General features: G+C 39.4%; 1 protein-coding gene across 4 annotated transcripts in view; it reads left to right on the top strand.

The window, feature by feature from the left end:
- Nucleotides 1-20,615, top strand: part of UNKL (unk like zinc finger) — a 142,354-nt gene extending 121,739 nt beyond the window's left edge. For all 4 annotated transcript variants that reach the window (XM_084641270.1, XM_084641271.1, XM_084641269.1 and 1 more), the window contains 5 exons: nucleotides 7,711-7,803; nucleotides 12,690-12,920; nucleotides 13,918-14,111; nucleotides 15,070-15,324; nucleotides 19,292-20,615. In XM_084641270.1, coding sequence (XP_084497396.1) covers nucleotides 7,711-7,803; nucleotides 12,690-12,920; nucleotides 13,918-14,111; nucleotides 15,070-15,324; nucleotides 19,292-19,465 — 947 coding nt within the window. In that variant the 3' untranslated portion in view covers nucleotides 19,466-20,615. The remainder of the gene's footprint in view (nucleotides 1-7,710; nucleotides 7,804-12,689; nucleotides 12,921-13,917; nucleotides 14,112-15,069; nucleotides 15,325-19,291) is intronic.
- Nucleotides 20,616-20,978: the final 363 nt, after the last annotated feature.

The following is a 20,978-nucleotide window of genomic DNA, read 5'->3' as shown; positions in this document are numbered from 1 at the left end:
CTGATTAGGCCTCCCTTCAAACCCATGGCCATGTGTTAGGTGAAAACAGGCTTCCTGATAACAATTATCTTGACCAGGAGAGTAAGAAAGTTAGCGACCTTGATGGCACATCCCTCCATATATTTTTTCCAGACAAGGTTACATTCAGGCTGCATCCTAAATTCATCCCAAAGGTAATGTGACAAGTTGGATCACAGAAACACCTTTGGGACTGCCACCTGATGTGCCTAGACTACCTCTGAGCCTGTTTTCTGTGCGAGCTTGGGACTTCAGTACCTTGCCTTGTTTGAGCCAGACATGCTTGCCTGCTGCAAACACAGATCCAAGTCTGAACCACGTCCCCTTACAAGCTGCAGGCTTAACTGAAAACAGCTTAAGAAGTGTTTCTGTCTCCAGCAGTCAAATACCCAGCTCCAAATAAATCTGTTTTACCCTGTATAAAGCTTATACAGGTAAACTCATAAATTGTTTGCCCTCTAAAACACTGATAGAGAGATATGCACCACTGTTTGCTCCCCCAGGTATTAATACTTGCTCTGAGTTAATTAACAAGTAAAAAGTGATTTTATTAAATATAAAAGTAGGATTTAAGTGGTTCCAAGTAATAACAGACAGAACAAAGTAAATTACCAAACAAAATAAAATAAAACACACAAGTCTAAGCCTAATACAGTAGAAAACTGAATACAGATAAAATCTCGGCCCCAGACATTTTTCAATAAGCTTCTTTTTCAGACTTTCCTAGTCTGGGCCAAATCCTTTCCCCTGGTACAGTCCTTGTTCCAGCTCAAGTGGTAGCTAGGGGATTTCTTATGGCTGCAGCCTCCTTTGTTCTGTTCCACCCCCTTATATATCTTTTGCACAAGGTGGGAATCTTTTGTCCCTCTCTGGGTTCCCACCCCTCCTCCTAAATGGAAAAGCACCAGGTTAAAGATGGATTCCAGTTCAGGTGACATGATCACATGTCACTGTAAGACTTCATTACCCACTTGCTAGCATGCGGGTATACAGGAAGACTTACAAGTAAACAGAGCCATTTACAACCAATTGTCCTGATTAATGGGAGCCATCAAGATTCCAAGCCACCATTAATGGCCCACACTTTGCCTAATTACAGTAGGACCGTAGAGTTATATTTCATATTTCTAGTTTCAGATACAAGAATGATACATTCATACAAATAGGATGAATACATGCAGAAGAACATAACCTTTGCACAGATATGTAACATGACATATCTAGCATAAAACATATTCCAGTTATGTCATATTTACATTCATAAGCATATTTCTATAAAGCATTATGGGGTGCAACATCACAGCTAACCTCTCCGTTTCATATAAATCTTTTGATTCACCTTCCAATCTTTTACCCAAACCTCACCAGGACAACAGGATATATGCTATACTGCATATTTTAGATGTTAGGAGAGCCCTGGCCTTCTGTCTGGACAGGACAAAGTCTTCAGGAAGTCCCTTAGATTCTTCCTCTCCATTGCAGACAGATCCAAGGGCTCAGCAATATCAGCCAAAAGACTCTCCAAGTGGGGTCTTGAATTTCATCAGACAGTGATACCAAGTTCACAACATGATCCCTCCAGACTCTATTTGTACACACTCCATGAGGTCAATCTCCTCATCCATCGCCTTCTTCAAGAATATCCCTATCTCAGAGATTTGTAGAACAGCGACATAGATGTCAAGCCACACTTTCGTGGAACACTGTGTGATTACTGGAGACTCTGCCTCTGATGCCATCTTCAGCTCCACTGTGCTGTCATCTGTTACTGACCTGATTCTGAAGTCCCAGCCCTCCAGAAGGGGTACTGCTAGGGTGCTCCACTAATCAAAGAAGAAATTATTCATCTTGTACAGTAATGACAGTTCTTTGAGATGTGTGTCCCTATGGGTGCTCCACAAACCATCCTCCTCCCCCTCTTCGGAGTTCTTGTCAGTGGCTCTGCGGTAGAGAAGGAACTGAGGGGGTTAGCCTGTGCATGCTGACTAGCCTCGTGATGCAGCATGAGGAGGGAAAGTGTATGTGAAGGCCTAACAGACAATGCTACCAAAGTTCTCCGATCAACAGCGCAGGGACACAAGCACACCTACAGTGGAGCACCCATAAGGACTAACATCTTGAAAAAACATTGTTACTGCACAAGGTGAGTAACTTCTTCTTTCTGCACCCTTTCTTTGACAAAAAATGGCCACTTGATAAGTGATGGCCCATCAGCTTTGATGACACCTGGCTAGGTGTCAACTTGTCCTTTGTCTTTGAGAAACCGGTTTACCCACTCCCCAGATTTGTCTGGTAAATACACTTTAGTCATGATTTAAGCTTATGTTCTTAACTTTACATATAATGTTGTTACATAGATTTTACCATGATATTATTAACAGTTAGTTTTTTCAAATGATACCTTACAAGACATATTTTATACAAAGATTATTACAGTAGTGTGTAGGGTATAACTATAGGGGTGTATTCTGTTACAATAGGCCACCCCAATTAAGCAACTTCTGCTACATGTATCTTGGCTTTTTAAGAACAGTATTATTCTGTGTTTATGTGAAAGAGATTTTCAAAGGCAAAAATGGGAATTAGGTCCCTAACTGTCATTTGTGCCTTTTGAAAATCTCCCTTGTAACATGTTGTATAACTATTTTCTGAAGACTGACATCTTATTTCTTTGTTGCTTCATTCTTTTCAGGTGCTCATGTTCCACTGAGATGTTAGCAACAGGTGGACATTTCAAACTGATTTACATTAGGCAACAAGTGATGCATTTTGCCTCAGCTGTCAATAATTAATTCTTATTAATATTTAAGAATGTGCCTGAAGTTTTAGAAGTCTTGGTAGATACTTTTGTGAAATTCTGCAGGTATAACAATGCGGCAGAATTTTCTTTATTTATTAGATTTTTCTACTTTCTCAGACTGATTTTTTTTGTTTTGTTTTTTAAGGCAAGAAGATAAGACTGTTTTATATATAAAATGCGTTACGTAAAGAAAACCTCCGGGATCTGGGGCTCAATAATAGCATAGATTCAATATGCTACAGGAAGTCTTTAAATTTCAGCAATTCCAGAGAATTATGAGAACATAAAAGTTAGAAATGGAAAAGACCAGTTGGATTATTTCTAGGAGGTCAGTGCAAGATTATTCTGCACAATCATTTTCTAGTGTTTAGTCTTGCTTATTTTTAAAAGTGGCCTTTCCACCAGCTCTCTAGGGCGTTCCACAACTTAATATTGCTCACTTTCAGAAATTTTTTCTTAATGTTTGAATAGAAAAGAACACAAAGGAATTCCTATTTGACAGAAATAAGTAATTTTTTGGATGTGATGATTCTGGTTTTTTTGTTGCGTGATGGTATAATTCATTTCTTTTTGGGGAAATGGTGCACTGAAATTGCTAACTGGGGTCCAGTTAATTGAACTATTAAAGTTATGTATCAGAGGCGTAGCTGTGTTAGGCTGGGTCTGTAAAAGCAGCAGAGAGTCCTGTGGCACCTTATAGACTAACAGACTTATTGGAGCATAAGCTTTCGTGGGTGAATACCCACTTTGTCGGATGCATGTAGTGGAAATTTCCAGAGGCAGGTATAAATATGCAAGCAAGAATCAGGCTAGGGATAACGAGGTTAGTTCAATCAGGAAGGATGGGGCCCTCTTCTAGCAGTTGAGGTGTGAACACCAAGGGAGGAGAAACTGCTTTTGTAGTTGGCGAGCCAGTCACAGTCTTTGTTTAATCCTGAGCTGATGGTGTAAAATTTGCAAATGAACTGAAGCTCAGCAGTTTCTCTTTGAAGTCTGGTCCTGAAGTTTTTTGGCTGCAGGATGGCTACCTTTAAATCTGCTATTGTGTGTCCAGGGAGGTTGAAGTGTTCTCCTACAGGTTTTTGTATATTGCTATTATATATTCCTAATATCTGATTTGTGTCCATTTATCCTTTTACGTAGGGACTGTCCAGTTTGGCCGATGTACATAGCAGAGGGGCACTGCTGGCACATGATGCCATATGTTACATTGGTGGACATGCAGGTGAATGAACCGATGATGGTGTGGCTGATCTGGTTAGGTCCTGTAATGGTGTCACTGGTGTAGATACATGAGCAGAGCTGGCATCGAGGTTTGTTGTATGGATTGGTTCCTGAGTTAGTGTTACTATGGTGCGGTGTGTAGTTGTTGGTGAGAATATGCTTCAGGTTGGTGGGTTGTCTGGGGGTGAGGACTGGCCTGCCTCCCAAGGCCTGTGAAAGTGAGGGATCGTTGTCCAGGATGGGTTGTAGATCACTGATGATGCGTTGGACAGGTTTTAGCTGAGGACTGTATGTGATGGCCAGTGGAGTTCTATTGGTTTCTTTCTTGGGCTTGTCTTGCAGCAGGAGGCGTCTGGGTTCACGTCTTGCTCTGTTAATCTGTTTCCTTATTTCTTTATGTGGGTATTGTAGTTTTGAGACTGCTTGGTGAAGATCTTGTAGGTGTTGGTCTCTGTCTCAGGGGTTGGAGCAAATGCAGTTGTACCTCAGCGCTTGGTTATAGACAATGGATCGTGTTGTATCTGGGATGGAAGCTGGAGGCATGAAGGTAGGCATAGCGGTTGGTGGGTTTTCGGTATAGGGTGGTGTTAACGTGACCATCACTTATTTACACCCTAACCCTAAGCCCACAGACAACCCACTAACCTGAGGCATATTTTCACCAGCAACTACACACCACACCATAGTAACTCTAGCTCAGGAACCAATCCATACAACAAACCTCGATGCCAACTCTGCCCATGTATCTACACCAGCGACACCATTACAGGACCTAACCAGATCAGCCACACCATCATCGGTTCATTCACCTGCACGTCCACCAATGTAACACACGGCACCATGTGCCAGAAGTGCCCCTCTGCTCTGTACATCGGCCAAACTGGACAGTCCCTACGTAAAAGGATAAATGGACACAAATCAGATATTAGGAATGGCAGTATACAAAAACCTGTAGGAGAACACTTCAACCTCCCTGGACACACAATAGCAGATTTAAAGGTAGCCATCCTGCAGCCAAAAAACTTCAGGACCAGACTTCAAAGAGAAACTGCTGAGCTTCAGTTCATTTGCAAATTTTACACCATCAGCTCAGGATTAAACAAAGACTGTGACTGGCTCGCCAACTACAAAAGCAGTTTCTCCTCCCTTGGTGTTCACACCTCAGCTGCTAGAAGAGGGCCCCATCCTCCCTGATTGAACTAACCTCGTTATCCCTAGCCTGATTCTTGCTTGCATATTTATACCTGCCTCTGGAAATTTCCACTACATGCATCCGACAAAGTGGGTATTCACCCACGAAAGTTTATGCTCCAGTATGTCTGTTAGTCTATAAGGTGCCACAGGACTCTTTGCCGCTATTACAGTTATGTTTTTGTGTGTCTTGGGGGACAATAGAATAAGGAGGAAAACATGATCAGAAATAGTTTAAAACTGATAAAGATGACCCAGGAGCCAGCCTTCTTGATGTTTAAGAGGAAGGGCATTAATAGTATCTAAGCTAATGCCAGATAGCACTTGGGAGTTCAAAAAGAGACTCTTAACGATCCGAAGAGGAGTAGAGCCTATCTGCATGGAGTCCAGGGTTAAGTGAGATGTGAAAGGAGGGAGAAAGAAGGAAGCATGAGAGGTTAGATGCTGATTTGAACCTAGAGTTTTTAGTCAAGGAAGTTAAGGAAGGACAGGGCTGGACTTTTAGTTTGTGAGATTTTCAAAAATATATTACACTCATTTTGCCTGCCCAGTGAGGTCCCATTAGGTAGAATTGTGAAGCTTTGTGGTACACTGTTTTAATGTAATCTTTTTTCAGGATTGTGAATAAATTTATTTTTAGCTTTGACTGTATTGGGGGATAAATTAATTGTGGTGCATTCTCAAAGGAAGACAGCATAATCAAAGGAAAAGAAGTCACTGAGGATGGGTGGGTGAGATTCTGTGGCCTGCGTTGTGCAGGAGGTCAGACTAGATGATCATAATGGTCCCTTCTGACCTTAGTATCTATGAATCTATGAAAACGTACATTGATGACCAGGAAAACTATTTTAATCTTTTAGAATCTGGAAAGAACTATTAGTTACAATAATTCCGTTTGCCATAGTTTCTTCTCCTCCCTTTGTAGTCAAAGAGACAAAGCACCATGACGGTGCTACCTATCAGGAACCAAGGAAACAAAAGTTTTGCTAATTGTGCTGTGCATGTAAGGCCCCAGACCATCTACTTCCCTCAAGTCAGAGACATCCAAAGCATGAATTTATCTGAGATAAATGAAATGTAGCTGGGGGAGAGAATTCAGGGAAAAGATGGGTGGGAAGAGAGACAGCAACCTGATTTCCCCTTATTTTGTGTCCATCTTTTCCAACTCTGTTCACAGAGATACTATAGAACAGGGGTAGTCAATAGGCAAACCTCAGGCCAAATCCAGACTGCCAGATGCTTTTGAACGGACTGTGAATTTTTTTTATTTACTACTACTTCTTATTATTATTATTAAGGATACAATTTTGTCTTGGAGGTCATGGATTCCATGACTTTAACAGACCTACGTGACTTCTTCGGCTTCAGCCCTGGCCGTTGAAGCAGCAGCCGGTGGCCGGAGCAGTGGCCAGCAGTCAGCCCTCGGCAGCAGGATGGAGACTGTTAGCCTCCCCCCGGGTATTTTTAATAAAAATTAGAGACAGGTCATGGGCTTCCATTAATTTATTATCATTATTATTGTTTTTGTATTATTTTCTCTGGAGTCTGGACCTTGGTTATACCTTGACCAAGAAATTTGGACCGTGACAAACCATAATTAATTACCCAGGTATAGAAAAAGCAGTGGATGTAACAAACAATACACTGAAGGGGCAGGCTTTTTTTACTGAGGCACCTGCAATAATTTGAGTGAAGGAACTACTTGTAGAAGTAGAATCCAGCTGTTAATACATGGAGATGACTGTCTTGCTGCCTTATGCCCATAAACTGACCATAAAGTGGATACATCTCTGGAGAAGTGACACTGGACAAACTCCAAGGTTTGGCATCCAACTTCATTGTACACCAAAATGCATTCCCTTTCATCTTACAGTGGAAGGTTTGGTGGTGATGTGAACAAATGCTTTCCCCAACCTCCTGTAGAAATACAGTCCTCAAGACTGCCGAGTTTGAACTCATCCTCTTCCATTTGGCTTCATTTACATAGAAATAAAATAACACAAATTTCAGTTAAGACATTGTCACCAGACTTGGTTGGTCATAGGACTATTCCTCCATCTGGACGGTTCCACCAGTGCCCCCTCTCATATATTCATGTTGGGTGACAAGTGAATGTGTTTAACCCTTTCCCAGCAGGATTAACTACTTTTTTTTTTTCTCTTTCTTAATTTCTAATCCATAACAAGTGTCTCTCTCTCTCCCCGACCTCCCCACTTTTATGCACTACTTGATTAACACACTAAAAAATTTCTAGTAGACGAGAGGCAAAATCATTGTCTTACAAGAGCCAGGGACTTTCCTTTATTATGTGTCTGTACAGTACCTACAGAGGGGTCCTGATCTAGCTTTTAGGGTCCTCTAGGCATGACTGTAATAGAAATAATAATGGTCCTGATAATATTGTGAAGTTCCAGGAAACATAACAGTTTTATCAATAATGCAGATACATTTTCATTAACACGTATTTTATTTAACAGGTTCTGCTTTAGATCTACATTTTAGTGATATAAATGTCGCATCCTTAGATAAAGAATTAGAAGATCAAGAAAACAGTGACCTTGGATTAACAAGTAAGAACTCAGTTTACAAAAGTTATCCATTTTCATGTATTTATTTAAAGTATTTTTCTTCCTTATCAGACTCTTCAGAAGATTTATCTTACAGCCGAGACTCACATAGCAACTCATAATGTTGTGGACAGCCATACTGTAAACTTTGGCCTTGATCTGGTAATTGACTCCGCCTGCGTGGATCCAATTTCAGATTCGGAAACTTTGACTATTATTCTACAATTCTATTTAGTGGAAAAAATGTGAACAAGACTGCTTTAATGAAAACTCATTTTCCAACTCAGTCCCAAGTTCAGTATCTTTCTCAGGAAAATCAAGATCTTGGCTCCCTTATATTTTAAACTTCCTGTTTGTATTATATGTGCAAGGATTATGAGTTACATTGAGATTCATCAGAGACAGTGTTTAAAGTAAGCAGGACCTGAACATCTTGATTTAACAAAAGTTGATTCTGTTTTTCCGTAATGAGTGACTAAAAGGAAATAATGCAAAGAATTAAATGAGTAAAATAATCATATTTGAAAGAAGGAATGACCAGTTAATTTGAAGGTCTGACTGGCTTTGTTTTACAGTGCTCGCTCCCGGCTACCTACATTTTCCTCTACATTATTTGCTTTCCTGCTTAGAACTGAGAGAGAATACTTTATCCAATTGGCCTGTTCTGAGAAAGGAGAGGAAAAGACAACACAGAGGAAGAGCAGTATTGGGGTAGAGAACTTGGGAGGAAGGATGAAGGGGAGAAAAACATCAAGGAAGAAACAGTTTAAAAATGCCACCCTTTCTAGATGAAAGCAGAAAAGGAAGGAGAAAAAGAATGGAAAAATAGGAAGTTAAAACTGAGCCATTGTAGTTTTATGAAATATTTAATTTGACATTCATTTTGAAGTGACACACTACTAAGAAAATAAGGGTATGCTTTCATAACATCCCCGTGGAGCAGTGAAAACTAAAGCAACATTAAAATAATTTATTAGTGCATTGATAATCTAGCCCATGCTGGCTGTTTCCTTATAGCACATATGGTCTGTTGACATTTACCCCGAGCCTTTCTCAAACTTTTGGTGGTGCCAATACTGCGTTACCAGGGAGACGGGAACATGGAGAGGCTCTCTCCTGACCATACTGTGACGGGATCCTCCTGGGGTGCAGCCTGGGACTGTGGAACCGCTGTGCCCCCTTAACTGAATGCCTTGCTAGTGACCAGCAGCAAGCCCCTCTAGGCCCTGTGATCACTCAGCACAACAGCATGTGGAGCCCCACACACCCAGCTAGATTGAATGAATGCTCCCAGAGCCACTCATGAATCACACAGAGAAAGGCACCAGAGCCAAATCCCCCCAGCTCCCAGCACTCTACCTCAGGAATATACCATCTTGCACTGCTCAAGATGGGCAGTGCAGATTTATTAATTGGTTCACCACTTCAGCAATGGAAAGTGGTTATACACCAGCCTTTGCAAAACCTGAGATGTGCCACACACTTCATACAAAAGATAAACAGTTAAACAAATGTATTGACTATAAAAGATAGATTTTAAGTGATAGGCAAAAAGTCAGAGTTAGTTACCAAAAGAAATAAAATATAAGCATGCAGTCTAAACTCTCAACCCTGTTAGACTGGGCAACATCGAGATTAAGCAGTTGCTCACCCCACTGGATATTGCAGTCCTTAATATACAGGTTTGGCCCAGGTTTAAGGAACAATCTCCTCTGTTAGAGTCTTGGCTTCTTCTCAGTGTCTTAGTTGCTTGCAATGTAGGTGTGGGAAGGAGAAAAGGACCAGTATGTGTCCACTCTGTTTTATACCCTCAGTCCATGTGCTTGGAAAAAACAAGTCCAGGCATGTCTGGGTGGGCCTTGCTGAGTCTCTAGGCAAGGCTGAGCAATTTGCCTGGTGTGGCCTTATGCAGTTGAGTCATTGCATCATAGCTCCCTTGCCGGACAGTGGTTGTTGATGGGTTGATTGATACACCATCCAGGTGTTGGCTACTTTCTTTGCTGTTGCCTCTGGGGAGCTAATGTCTAGCTGATCCCCCAACTTACACCATGTTTTAATGACCACCATACAACATAATTCTCATAACTTCATAGGCATTAATGATATACACATGGGTAGAGAAATGACTTTCAGCAGATCATTCCCTTTCCCCTGATACCTTACAAGACATGCCTTATATGTAAGATCACGATTATATAAAAATGAGGAGTATGAAGGTTCCAGAATACGCCCCCAAGGTAATGAATGTCACATACACAGAAAGAAAAGGCTTCAGAACCACGAACATTATTATAATTTGCAGAGAGACAGAAGGGTGCTAGGTGCTTTGCACACAGTAAGAAGAATAAATATAATTTAAATAGAATCATAGAATATCAGGGTTGGAAGGGACCCCAGAAGGTCATCTAGTCCAACCCCCTGCTCGAAGCAGGACCAATTCCCAGTTAAATCATCCCAGCCAGGGCTTTGTCAAGCCTGACATAATAATGTCAGTGCAATAATCAATAATAATCAATGTGCAAGGAAAGTGTGGATGATGAAATGCAATAAAATCAAAATGGTAGAGCGCAGTTAATTCCATTAATTTTTAAGCGATATTGACAATATTTTCTATTATCTATCTTGTTAATACTTATTTGAAGGGGCCTATTTCTAAGATTTAGCGAGGGGAGGGAACTACATGGGAGGGTGTATTTTAGGGAAGAGGGGAATAAAACTGAGGCGAGAGTGGAAGGACAGAAAAGCAGCACATGATATAATGGAATTACTGTGTGGATTTATGACATCTTGCGATCTGCCACAGCTTGATTACCAAAATAACTAGTATCACCTTTAAGTTAGCTCTGGCAACAACTTTATGTTTGAATTCCAGATTTTACATTCTTTGTATACAGTAATCTGGTTTTATGGATTATAATTCCTGTCATGAGAGCAACAAGCAGTACTGGTAGAGTGACTTTCTTCTAAGTTTGGACAAGTTATGCTCTTCTGCTTGAGTGATTGTCTCCCTAGTTTTCAGTAAAGGGATACAACAGCAGGCTACTCCTTTGTCTCTGTAAGCACACAGTGTGATGTGTTAGCTGTTACTTTTCTCTACTGGGGTTAGTGGTGTGTCCTCTTGGAAACCAGAAAATATGTCTGACGGTTTAAGTGTGCAGCTTAGAATTTATCTCTGCTGCTGACCATAGTAAAGTCAGATATGCCGTGAATTATGCTAATGCTATAACTTTGTTAACAGGGATTTGATCTGCTTCCCCATATCATAAGGACAAATGCGAAGTTCTCCACTTAGAAAGGAACAATCAGTTGTACATATACAAAATGGGAAATGACTGCCTAGGATGGAGTGCTGCAGAAAGGGACCTGGGGGTCGTAGTGGATCACAAGCTAAATAGGAGTGAACAGTGTAAAGCTATTGGGGGAAAAAAGCAAGCAAACATCATTCTGGGATGTATTAGCAGGAGTGTCATAAGCAAAGCACGAGAATTAATTCTTCTGCTCTACTCTGCGCTGATTAGGCCTCAACTGGAGTATTGTGTCCAGTTCTGAGCACCACATTTTAGGAAAGATGTGGACAAATTGGAGAAAGTCCAGAGAAGAGCAACAAAAATTATTAAAGTCCTAGAAAACATGACCTATATGGTAAGACCTATATTGTTTAGTCTGGAGAAGAGAAGACTGAGATGGGACAAGATAAGTTTTCAAGTACATAAAATGTTGTTACAAGGAAGAGAGAGAAAAATTGTTCTCCTTAACGTATGATGATAGGACAAGAAGCAATGAGCTTAAATTGCAGCAAGGGCGGTTTAGGTTGGACTTTAGGAAAAACTTCCTGAATGTCAGGGTGGTTAAGCACTAGAATAAATTGCCTAGGGAGGTTGTGGAATCTCTATCATTGGAGATTTTTAAGAGCAGGTTAGGTAAACACCTGTCAGGAATGGTCTAGTTAATACTTAGTTCTTCCATGAGTGCAGGGGACTGGACTAGATGACCTCTTGAGGTCCCTTCCAGTCCTAAGATTCTGTGATTCTGTACCCTTCCCCATATCAAAAGTAATACTATACAACCTCCAAAATGAAGGATATTGTAACTAATGAAACCTGCATGGGTTGAGGTAATGTAGACAGATTGCATTTGCCTATGTTGGAATTTGTCTAGAAAACCTAATTTAATATCCCAACTGTTGCAAAAATGGCGTGAGATCTTTAATGGCCATCTGTGGTAAGGGGATATGTCTCATCTGAAAGACAGCGGTTGTCTTTCACCATCATCCTCCAGAAAAAACAGTTATTTTGCTGTTTAAGTTAGTGCATTTCTGCCCTATGCTCATCTGATATTTCAGTGCTTTACTTGCGTATGTTCTAACCAAATTCTAACTTGGCCAAATGCATTGTACCTACCTGAACTCCCATTACTGGTATTCTTCCTTATTTACTGTGGTGAAGTGTTGCTATCCCCTGTATTCCATGCTTGGGGTGGTTACATCTTTGTGGTGAGTAGTGTGATTCCTGCAAATCCCATATGTACCTCATATGGAGGATTGTGTGGCTGCATTTTATAATGTTTGTAAAGTACTTTGAGATCTTTGTTTGGAGGGCATTCTGGAAATATGGTGCATTTAGCCTTCCAGTCTTATTCAGATTTTTACTGAAATAATTCTACAAAGGGCCAAATTTTTTTCATCATAGGAACCTCTTGTGTATGTTTGGGAGGTGGGCTGAGTGGCTCGTGGGATTGAATATGCATAGTGTCTGCACTTATACATAATACAGGTTGTTTACAAAAGTAAGAGAACTGATTAACCTTTTTCTGTGAGGATAGGGGTTAGAGAGATCTTAATTGTGTTGCTTTGTAACTCAAAAAAAATTTTTTTTCCCCCCTTTATCTAGGTCAAAGGTTACTGGGAAGTTCAGCTCCTGTCAATATTCCAGGTTCTGTTGCTCGTTCCTCATCTTTACATTCATCATCTTCCCTTTCAACCTCTCCACTCAGTTCTCTTTCACAGTCGTTGTCTCAGTCTTTTATTTCATCCACTATGGCTCCTCACCAACAGCAGACTCAGCCTTTGAAATCAGAACATAGTATGTTAGGCACTTCAGCCTCTTCTCATAATTCTTTAGGTAAGTCATGTGAATGGTTAATCCTTTGTGTATAATAGAAAGGGAGTCCATGGCAAGTCAAACAGATTTTCAGCTGAAGTCTGTATACCTTTCCTGTGATCTCTCATCTGGAAGTCAAAGGTTAATTATTGTTATAAATAAGTAATTTCTCCTGTTCTTTACAAATAGAGTAAGAGATTCGTGCCTCAAAGAGCTTCCTATCTAAGGGTATGTCTACACTGGTGCTTTTCGCTGGCAAAACTTTTGTCTTTCAGAGGTGTTTAAAAAAGAAACAACCCTGAAAGACAAAAGTTTTGCCAGCGAAAAGCACCAGTGTGAACAGCACTTTGTCGGCAGGAAAACCGACAAACAGCAGCTACACTGCGCAACTTTTAGCAGCATGGCTGTAGCGACACAGCCAGGTCGCTAAAAGCTGTGTAGTTTAGACACAGCCTAAGACTGATCAGAAAAGTAAACATAAGTCATAGGACAAAGTTCAGAGAAGGAAAAGTAAGGAGAGGTTATTGGCAATGGAGGAAGGAACAAAGAATTCCTGGAAATGGTGGGTTTTAAAGAGGGATTTGAAAGAGAAGAGAGGGCACTTGGCACCTTAGTTGGAGAACGTTCTAGCTATTAAAAAATAGCATGAATTACAATCCAGAGCAGAGAATGTGAGAGAGCTGAAGCTGAAAATAAGAGATTTTGGGGCAGCAACTACTTTTGGGAATAGAAACAGATTCCTAGTCTTCCTGTTCCCATTTCAGGGCTGTGCTTTGTGTGAAAGCAAACAAACAAAAACCTACACACAATGAGGTTGCTGGAATGCTTCGAGTACTTCAAAAAAATCTTTTGCTTAATGTTGCATCTCTGGACATAGGTGGAACTGTTATTACATATCTTGAAGCTAAAAAATATAACTGTCTGCTTAGTGCTTTTATCTAATTGTTTAGTTCCGCATGTGGTACATTTTATTAGAGGTGTGCAACATGTTTATTTTTGTGTGTCCTATGTTTGGCAGGTGTTACAGGGAGCATTTGGGACTTCATAACTGGGAGTTTCTCTCCTAGTCCATCCCCAATATTGAACAGTGGTACTATGCCCTCAACAAACTCAAACGCCAGTGGAAGTGAATTAGCTCACGTTAGACAGGAACTTGATGATGCCAATCGAAAAATAAAACAATGGGACGATTCTTGGCAACAAGTAAAGCAGGTACAGTAATGATGGTGACACTAAATTAAGGTTTGTTTCCTGAATAACTTCTGATAAAATCACCTTCTTATTGTGTTTATTTTTACCAAGGCATCTTTAATTGTAATTTCAATTTAGAGGTTTTATTCCATTTTACCAATTATTAATCCTGAATTCTGGCTTTTCATGTCTAAATTGTCCTGGAGGAATGAAGGAGACTGATCAATAGCAGCCAAGAGAGAGAGAACCAACTTGTTACTTCCCTTAAATCATTCTGCTTTTAAAGACAGAGACAGACAGACAGAATGGCTTTAGGGAGCATGTTCAACAGTTGCCTCTGCTGCTGCTGTTTCAGCAACTGGTGGCATGTCTGCCCTCCAATACCTGACTCAGGATGTCCGTAGCATACAGAAATGGAGTGAGATTGGACACAACTAATGCATGGCTCGGGCTGTGGGGCATAGCTGGACATTTTAGCTAACTCCCTAGCACGCAGGATGCTAGGGTCAACATCTGCCTGGCTTCTCCACTGGTGCATTTTGGGGGTGGGTAGTAAAGGGCTTTTTCTGTTTTTTTCCGTTTCCTGGCATATTTGCACTGGACACAACAGTTCCAACTTTTTCTGCTGTTGAGAGATAATAAATAGAGTAGTTTTACTATATTTTGAGGTTTTTATTGTCTTTTGCCATCAAATTATGAACTGAACAATTCCTATTTTTATTTATACAGCTCCATAAATGTGCATAGAGACTTACAGACAAGCAGATATGGCATTCTTGCTTAAAATCTAAGTTAAGACAAAAAACAAAGGGAAGTGATAAACAATGGGTGGCGGGAGTAAAGGAAAGTGATGGGGACAGTAAGATCATATTGTAGCTGAAGGTAAGTATTGCATGTATCTTGAGGGCTTTTATAGTTACGCCTGTGTTCTTAGTTTACAAAATATTTTTATAACTTTCTGCAAATGTTTTTGTCCCAGGCATGTGATGCATGGCAAAAAGAGGCCCAAGAGGCAAAGGAACGTGCTAAAGTGGCAGATGCTGACAAAAAACTAGCTCTTCGGAAAAAAGAAGACTTAGAAAATAAATTAAAAAAGCTGCAGGAACAATTTGATGTGTGTCTGTCCACTACAGTACTCCATATGAAAAGCTATGGCGATATAAAAAAGATACCATTACCAAAGCTTCATTCTTTACAAAACCAGCTGCGTTTAGATTTAGAAACAGTAGATGGGGTAAGTGTGTCTGTACTGTGGATATTGTTAGTTAAAATAGGCAGTTTAACAGTATTATATAAGATGCTGATTCAGAGTTTCATTTCAAACTGATACAATGTTAAATCTACATACCATTTTGGTCTGAAATATGCAATAGTTTGAATTTCCCAAATCCAACTGATGATTTTTTTTTTTATTTTGATGCTGAGCTGTGACAAGAGTGGCAAGCAACTTCAGATATCTTTCAGTGAGAAAAAACACATTAAAACATACTTTTAACTACAATGCACTAAAGAGCAGCTATGTAAATAAAGAGCTTTAAATATTTGGAGAGTGTGTAGTAAAGTCTCCTATTTAGAAACTGACATCTCTGCATGCAGACTAGGTGGGCTGCTAGCGATGGTAAAGTAAATATAAATTTAAAACAAGAAATTGCTTTCCTTTCAAGTTGTGTATTGTTATCTCGGAGGTTAGTTTAGTTCATTTCTGACCTCTCTTGGTATGATCTCATAATTGATTATGGGTGCAAAATTAGAGGCTAATTTTTTTAAAGTTGGCCTATATATAATCTCAGGTTTCAGAGTAGCAGCCGTGTTAGTCTGTATTCGCAAAAAGAAAAGGAGGACTTGTGGCACCTTAGAGACTAACCAATTTATTAGAGCATAAGCTTTCGTGAGCTACAGCTCACTTCCTCAGATGCATATCGTGGAAACTGCAGCAGGCTTTATATATACACAGAGAATATGAAACAATACCTATTCCCACCCCACTGTCCAGTGGGGTGGGAATAGGTATTGTTTCATATTCTCTGTGTATATATAAAGCCTGCTGCAGTTTCCACGATATGCATCTGAGGAAGTGAGCTGTAGCTCACGAAAGCTTATGCTCTAATAAATTGGTTAGTCTCTAAGGTGCCACAAGTCCTCCTTTTCTTTTTATATATAATCTGTAATTTAGCAATATGAACATAGTCTAATCACAGATGACAATTACATTTTAAAGATGCAGTCTTTCTTCTGCAAGTCAAGGGTGACCTTCTACATGTCTGAGAAAACAGAACATAGCAACCTTTTTTTCAGACTGCTGTAACCAATTTTTCATTTTCTACCATGTAACTAAAGAAGACTATTAAAGTTTCTGGATGAAATCCTCAGCTGAACAGAGGATATGGCAACCATAGCACAATTTCAGACTTCCATTTAAAGAAAATCTGAACAAAAGTTATATATATTTTTATGCCCTTTGAACTCTCTAACACTGAAATTTCTGAAGAACGTAAATAAGAATTAGCCACTGTCTTCATGAATGACGGCTCAAAAATCTGACCTTAAAAGAAAATGTACTGGATATGGAGACGTAACCAAGCAAATTGGTTGAAACTATTGTAAAGAACAAACACACAGATAAACATGACATGGGGAAGAGTCAGTACAGCTTTTGGTGAAGCATCATTTTCCTTTACAATATATTAGAATTCTTTGAGGGGGTCGACAAGGGTGATTCAGTCGGTACTTGGACCTGTGCTGTTCAATGTATTCATAAATGATCTGGCAAACAAAAATTTGCAGACAATACAAAATTACTCAAAATAGTTAAGTCCAAAGCTCACAGTGAACCATTGCAAAGGGATCTCACTAAACTGACTAACTGGGCAACAAAATGGCAGGTGAAATTCAGTGTTGATAATTGCAAAATAATGCACATTGGAAACATAATCACAACTATGCATACAAAATGATGGGGTCTAAATTAGCTATTACCACTCAAGAAAGATCATGGAGTCATCATGGATAGTTCTCTAAAAGCATCTGCTCATTGTGCAGCAAAATGTTAGGAACGGGATAGATAATATGTAAGGGTATGATTCTGTCACAGAGGTCACCTGGATTCCATGACTTTCTGGGATCTCCATGACTTCTTTTGCAGTGGCAGAGCTGGAGCAGTTCTCAGCCCCGTGGCAGCCAAAGCAACAGCTGAAGGAGTGAACAGGGTTGGGTCAGCCCCCTTGGGACAGGAGAAGCGATGAGGCTGGAGCAGCTGCTGGAGGTCAGCCCCCCCGCAGCACTCCAACTGTTAGTCCCTCCCCCCACAGTGCATCTTTAGTAAAAGTCACAGACAGGTTGTGGACCTCTATGAATTTTTGTTTATTGTCCATGACCTGTCCCTGACTTTTACTAAAAATATGTGTGACAGAATCTTAATCTTTATAATAAGACAGAAAATATCATAATGCCATTATATAAATTCATGGTATTCTGAAATACGGTCAGCAGTGCCGGTTGCCCCATCTCAAAAAGGATGTATGAGAACTGGAAAAAGGTACGGATAAGGGCGACAACAACAGTTATGGGTATGAAACAGCTTCCATAGGAGGAAGGATTTAAAAGACTGGACCTGTTCATCTTAGAAAAGAAATGACTGAGGGGGGCTATGATAGAGGTCTATAAAATCACAAATGGTGTTGAGAAAGTGAATAAGGAAGTGTTTGTTTACCCTTTCATGTAACACAAGAATTAGGGATCACCTGATGAAATTAATAGGCAGTAGGCTTAAAACAAACATAATTCACTGTCAACCTGTAGAACTCGTTCCATGTGATGTTGCGAAGACCAAAAGCATAACTGGATTCAAAATATTTATTGAGGATGGGTCCATAAATGGCTGTTAGCCAACATGGACAGTAATGCAACCCCATGCTCCAAATGTCCCTAAACCTCCAATTGCCAGAGGTTGAGTCTGGATGACAGGAGATGGATCACTCAAAATTGCCCTCCTCTTTTCATTACCTCTGAAACAGCTGGTACTTGCCACTATCAGAGACAGGATAGATGGGCCTTTGGTCTGATCAGTATGGCCATTCTTATGTTCTTAACCAAACAAGAATATCAACCGTAAATAAAGACTAGCAAGGAGAAGACAAGATCAGCAAAACAAGCTAGTGCTAGTAAAAAGGGGATAAGAAGGGTTTTGTTTACTTGTTTTGATGGGAACTTGTTTTGATGGTCTTGTATCAGATGTTAATGGAACCAGAGTTTCCAGAGGACTTTGAGGAAGATATTCTTATAGACTACTCTCTGTGAGTTAGCAGAAATTGATAATTGAGAACAGAAGATTATAAACCCAGTGGCTTATAAGCACACTCTTCACCAAGTTCAGCCTCACAGCTCACCTTCTTTGGATGATGATCTACAACTGGGAAAGTAAGAGGGAAGACAGTTGGAGTTACATAGAACAACTGGGTCAAAGATTTATTTTTTTATCCTTCTGTGGCAAACACATTTATTTGCCAACATAATGGCTTCCCCAAAGTCTTGATCAGCAGATTTTTACTGAGTGTTGTATATCTGGGAGGTCTCCACTCTGACTGATGCAAATTACATGCATTGTGAGGAAATATGTCAGATTGAATGGTCGATTTTCATAGTGGCAGACCAGCGTCTCAAAAGCGTCTCAGTCTTCTCAGTTTTAGAGCTTGTCTTCATGTACAGCAATACAGTGGTGCAGCTGTGCCACTCTAGCACTTTAATGAAGATGCTCCTATGCCAATGGGAGAGCTTCTCCTGTCAGCGTAATTAATTCAAGTCCCCAGTAGGAACTTGGGGTGGTTAAGTCAGTATAACTATGTTGCTCAGGGCTGTGGATTTTTTGCACCCCTGAGCGACGTAGTAATACCGATATAAGTCTGTAGTGTAGACCTGGCCTGAATTTTGGGTGGTGGTACTCATCCAGGTTTTGATTGTGCAGGGAAAAATTTGAGTCACAGCTTGTTTTGCACTTGTGTCCTTGCTGAACACATTATTGCTTTATAGACTATTCTCAGTTCTGTTTACCCTGTTCTGGTGCTTGAACTAGCTATTAACTGTACCAACAGAAGATTCTTAAGTGTTATTGAAGTAAGAATTTATCATCAAATAATAGGAATACAGCAACCACTGTGAGACATTACACATTGGAATTTTTATTGAGAGCAATTTTCTTTTTACAGGTAATTTTCCAACTTCATTCAAAGAAGTGTGTTGTATGCCAAGAACATGACCGGAGTGTAATCCTGAAGCCATGTCAACATTATGTACTTTGTGAACACTGTGCAGCTAAACAGGAATGTCCTTGCTGCAAGATGAAAAAAAGAAATGGTAATGAAAAGTCATGGTACTTATAATCATGTTAATGAACTAAATATATTTTATGTTCTGGTATTTTATATAAGAATTATATCTGTAGTAATTAATCCATTTACTAGTGCTAGACTGATCTCCATTTTGACCTTATAAGATATTTTAGTTGTTTTTACTATAGGAAATGTGGTTTGGCTGCCTTTACGTATTGAATTCTGTTAATGAAGTTCTAAAGTTCCGTGGTTATTTCTTTCCCCACCTGCCCTTTTCAGTTTTCCACTTACATTCCTGGTGCACAAGCTACTCAGGTTCACTTACAGCATAATCACTTCTTACAGGTGTGTACTCGCAATGCGTGAATGGGGGATTTATGCCCATGCCTCCCATTAGCATTAATGTAAGACACTCATGTAAATACAATACTTGTTGATGGGAGGACCTTACCCCTCACCATGTTTAGTGTGCTGTAATCCTTTGCCAGTATTTTTTAATCAGTCTAACACTACTGTTTACTTGGTTATTTGAAGAAATTTGATTCCTGTAAAAGCACTTTGCTAACTGTTTTTTGTTAGAGATTGTTATAAATTGCTTTAACCTGCTTTCTAGGTTTTAATGTTTATTTTTTTAATATGCGGTATGAAGCTTTGTGTGTGTACTGTGAACTTAAAATATTTATATCAGTTTTACTGTTAAATCATATTATGATAGTATAGTATAGTTAAATTTCATTTTTGGCTTTAGTAGTTACTAAATGAACAAGTACATATAAATGAGAACTTGCCTACAATTTTTACAGTTTAAGTCAACTGCAGACTAATAGTATTTATAAGTATACTAGCAGAGAGTGACATTGAAAGAGACACATATGCGTAAATATTCAAATACTTTTTTTTTATTTTGTGAAACAAACCAGTTTTCTTAAACTGTGCATTTTCATATTGCCCCAAGTTGGATTTTTGTAGTCTTAATGAACACATTTGTATAACTCCTAATCTGTGTGATTACCTATCATGAATTGATATAATCCATAGCCACTTTTACCAAGTGCCTGTGCCTTGCACCCAGTAAAATTGCAAAATATGTGAAGGAAACCGTTTGCAAACAATTTATACCACCTAATTCTGTACAGGACAATTGGATGATAATTAAAATTTAATAGAATTTCAAAATAATACCTTGCAATGGGCAAAAGATACTAGGTTTTGTTTTTACGTAAATAAATACAATACACCTTTGGGTTTAGCTCTAAAATTATTTAAATATTTTATCAGGCAGTGGTGCTTTATTGTAATGATTTTTTTTAAAAAAAGTTGTCCATATTTAATGCTGATGATTAGGAGTATGCAATTTAGGAGAAGTTAATTATTGTATCTTAACACTGTATCTTGTTACTTTCCTTAAAGTTAACTATTCTTGTAGGGAAGAGTTACCTGTGGTGTTACTTTTCTTTCCTGTTAAATACAAGTATGACACAAGTACAGCTTACGTTCAAATGACCTACAACTGTGTTACATAATGTGAATATTCCTATTAATTAATACATTAATGAACAAGAAG

The sequence above is a fragment of the Lepidochelys olivacea genome (genome assembly GCF_965140295.1).
Source record: "Lepidochelys olivacea isolate rLepOli2 genome assembly, chromosome: 10".
Lineage (NCBI taxonomy): Eukaryota > Metazoa > Chordata > Testudines > Cheloniidae > Lepidochelys > Lepidochelys olivacea.
The sequence above is the reverse complement of the archived record's forward strand: the minus strand, read 5'-3'. Positions and strand labels throughout refer to the sequence as shown.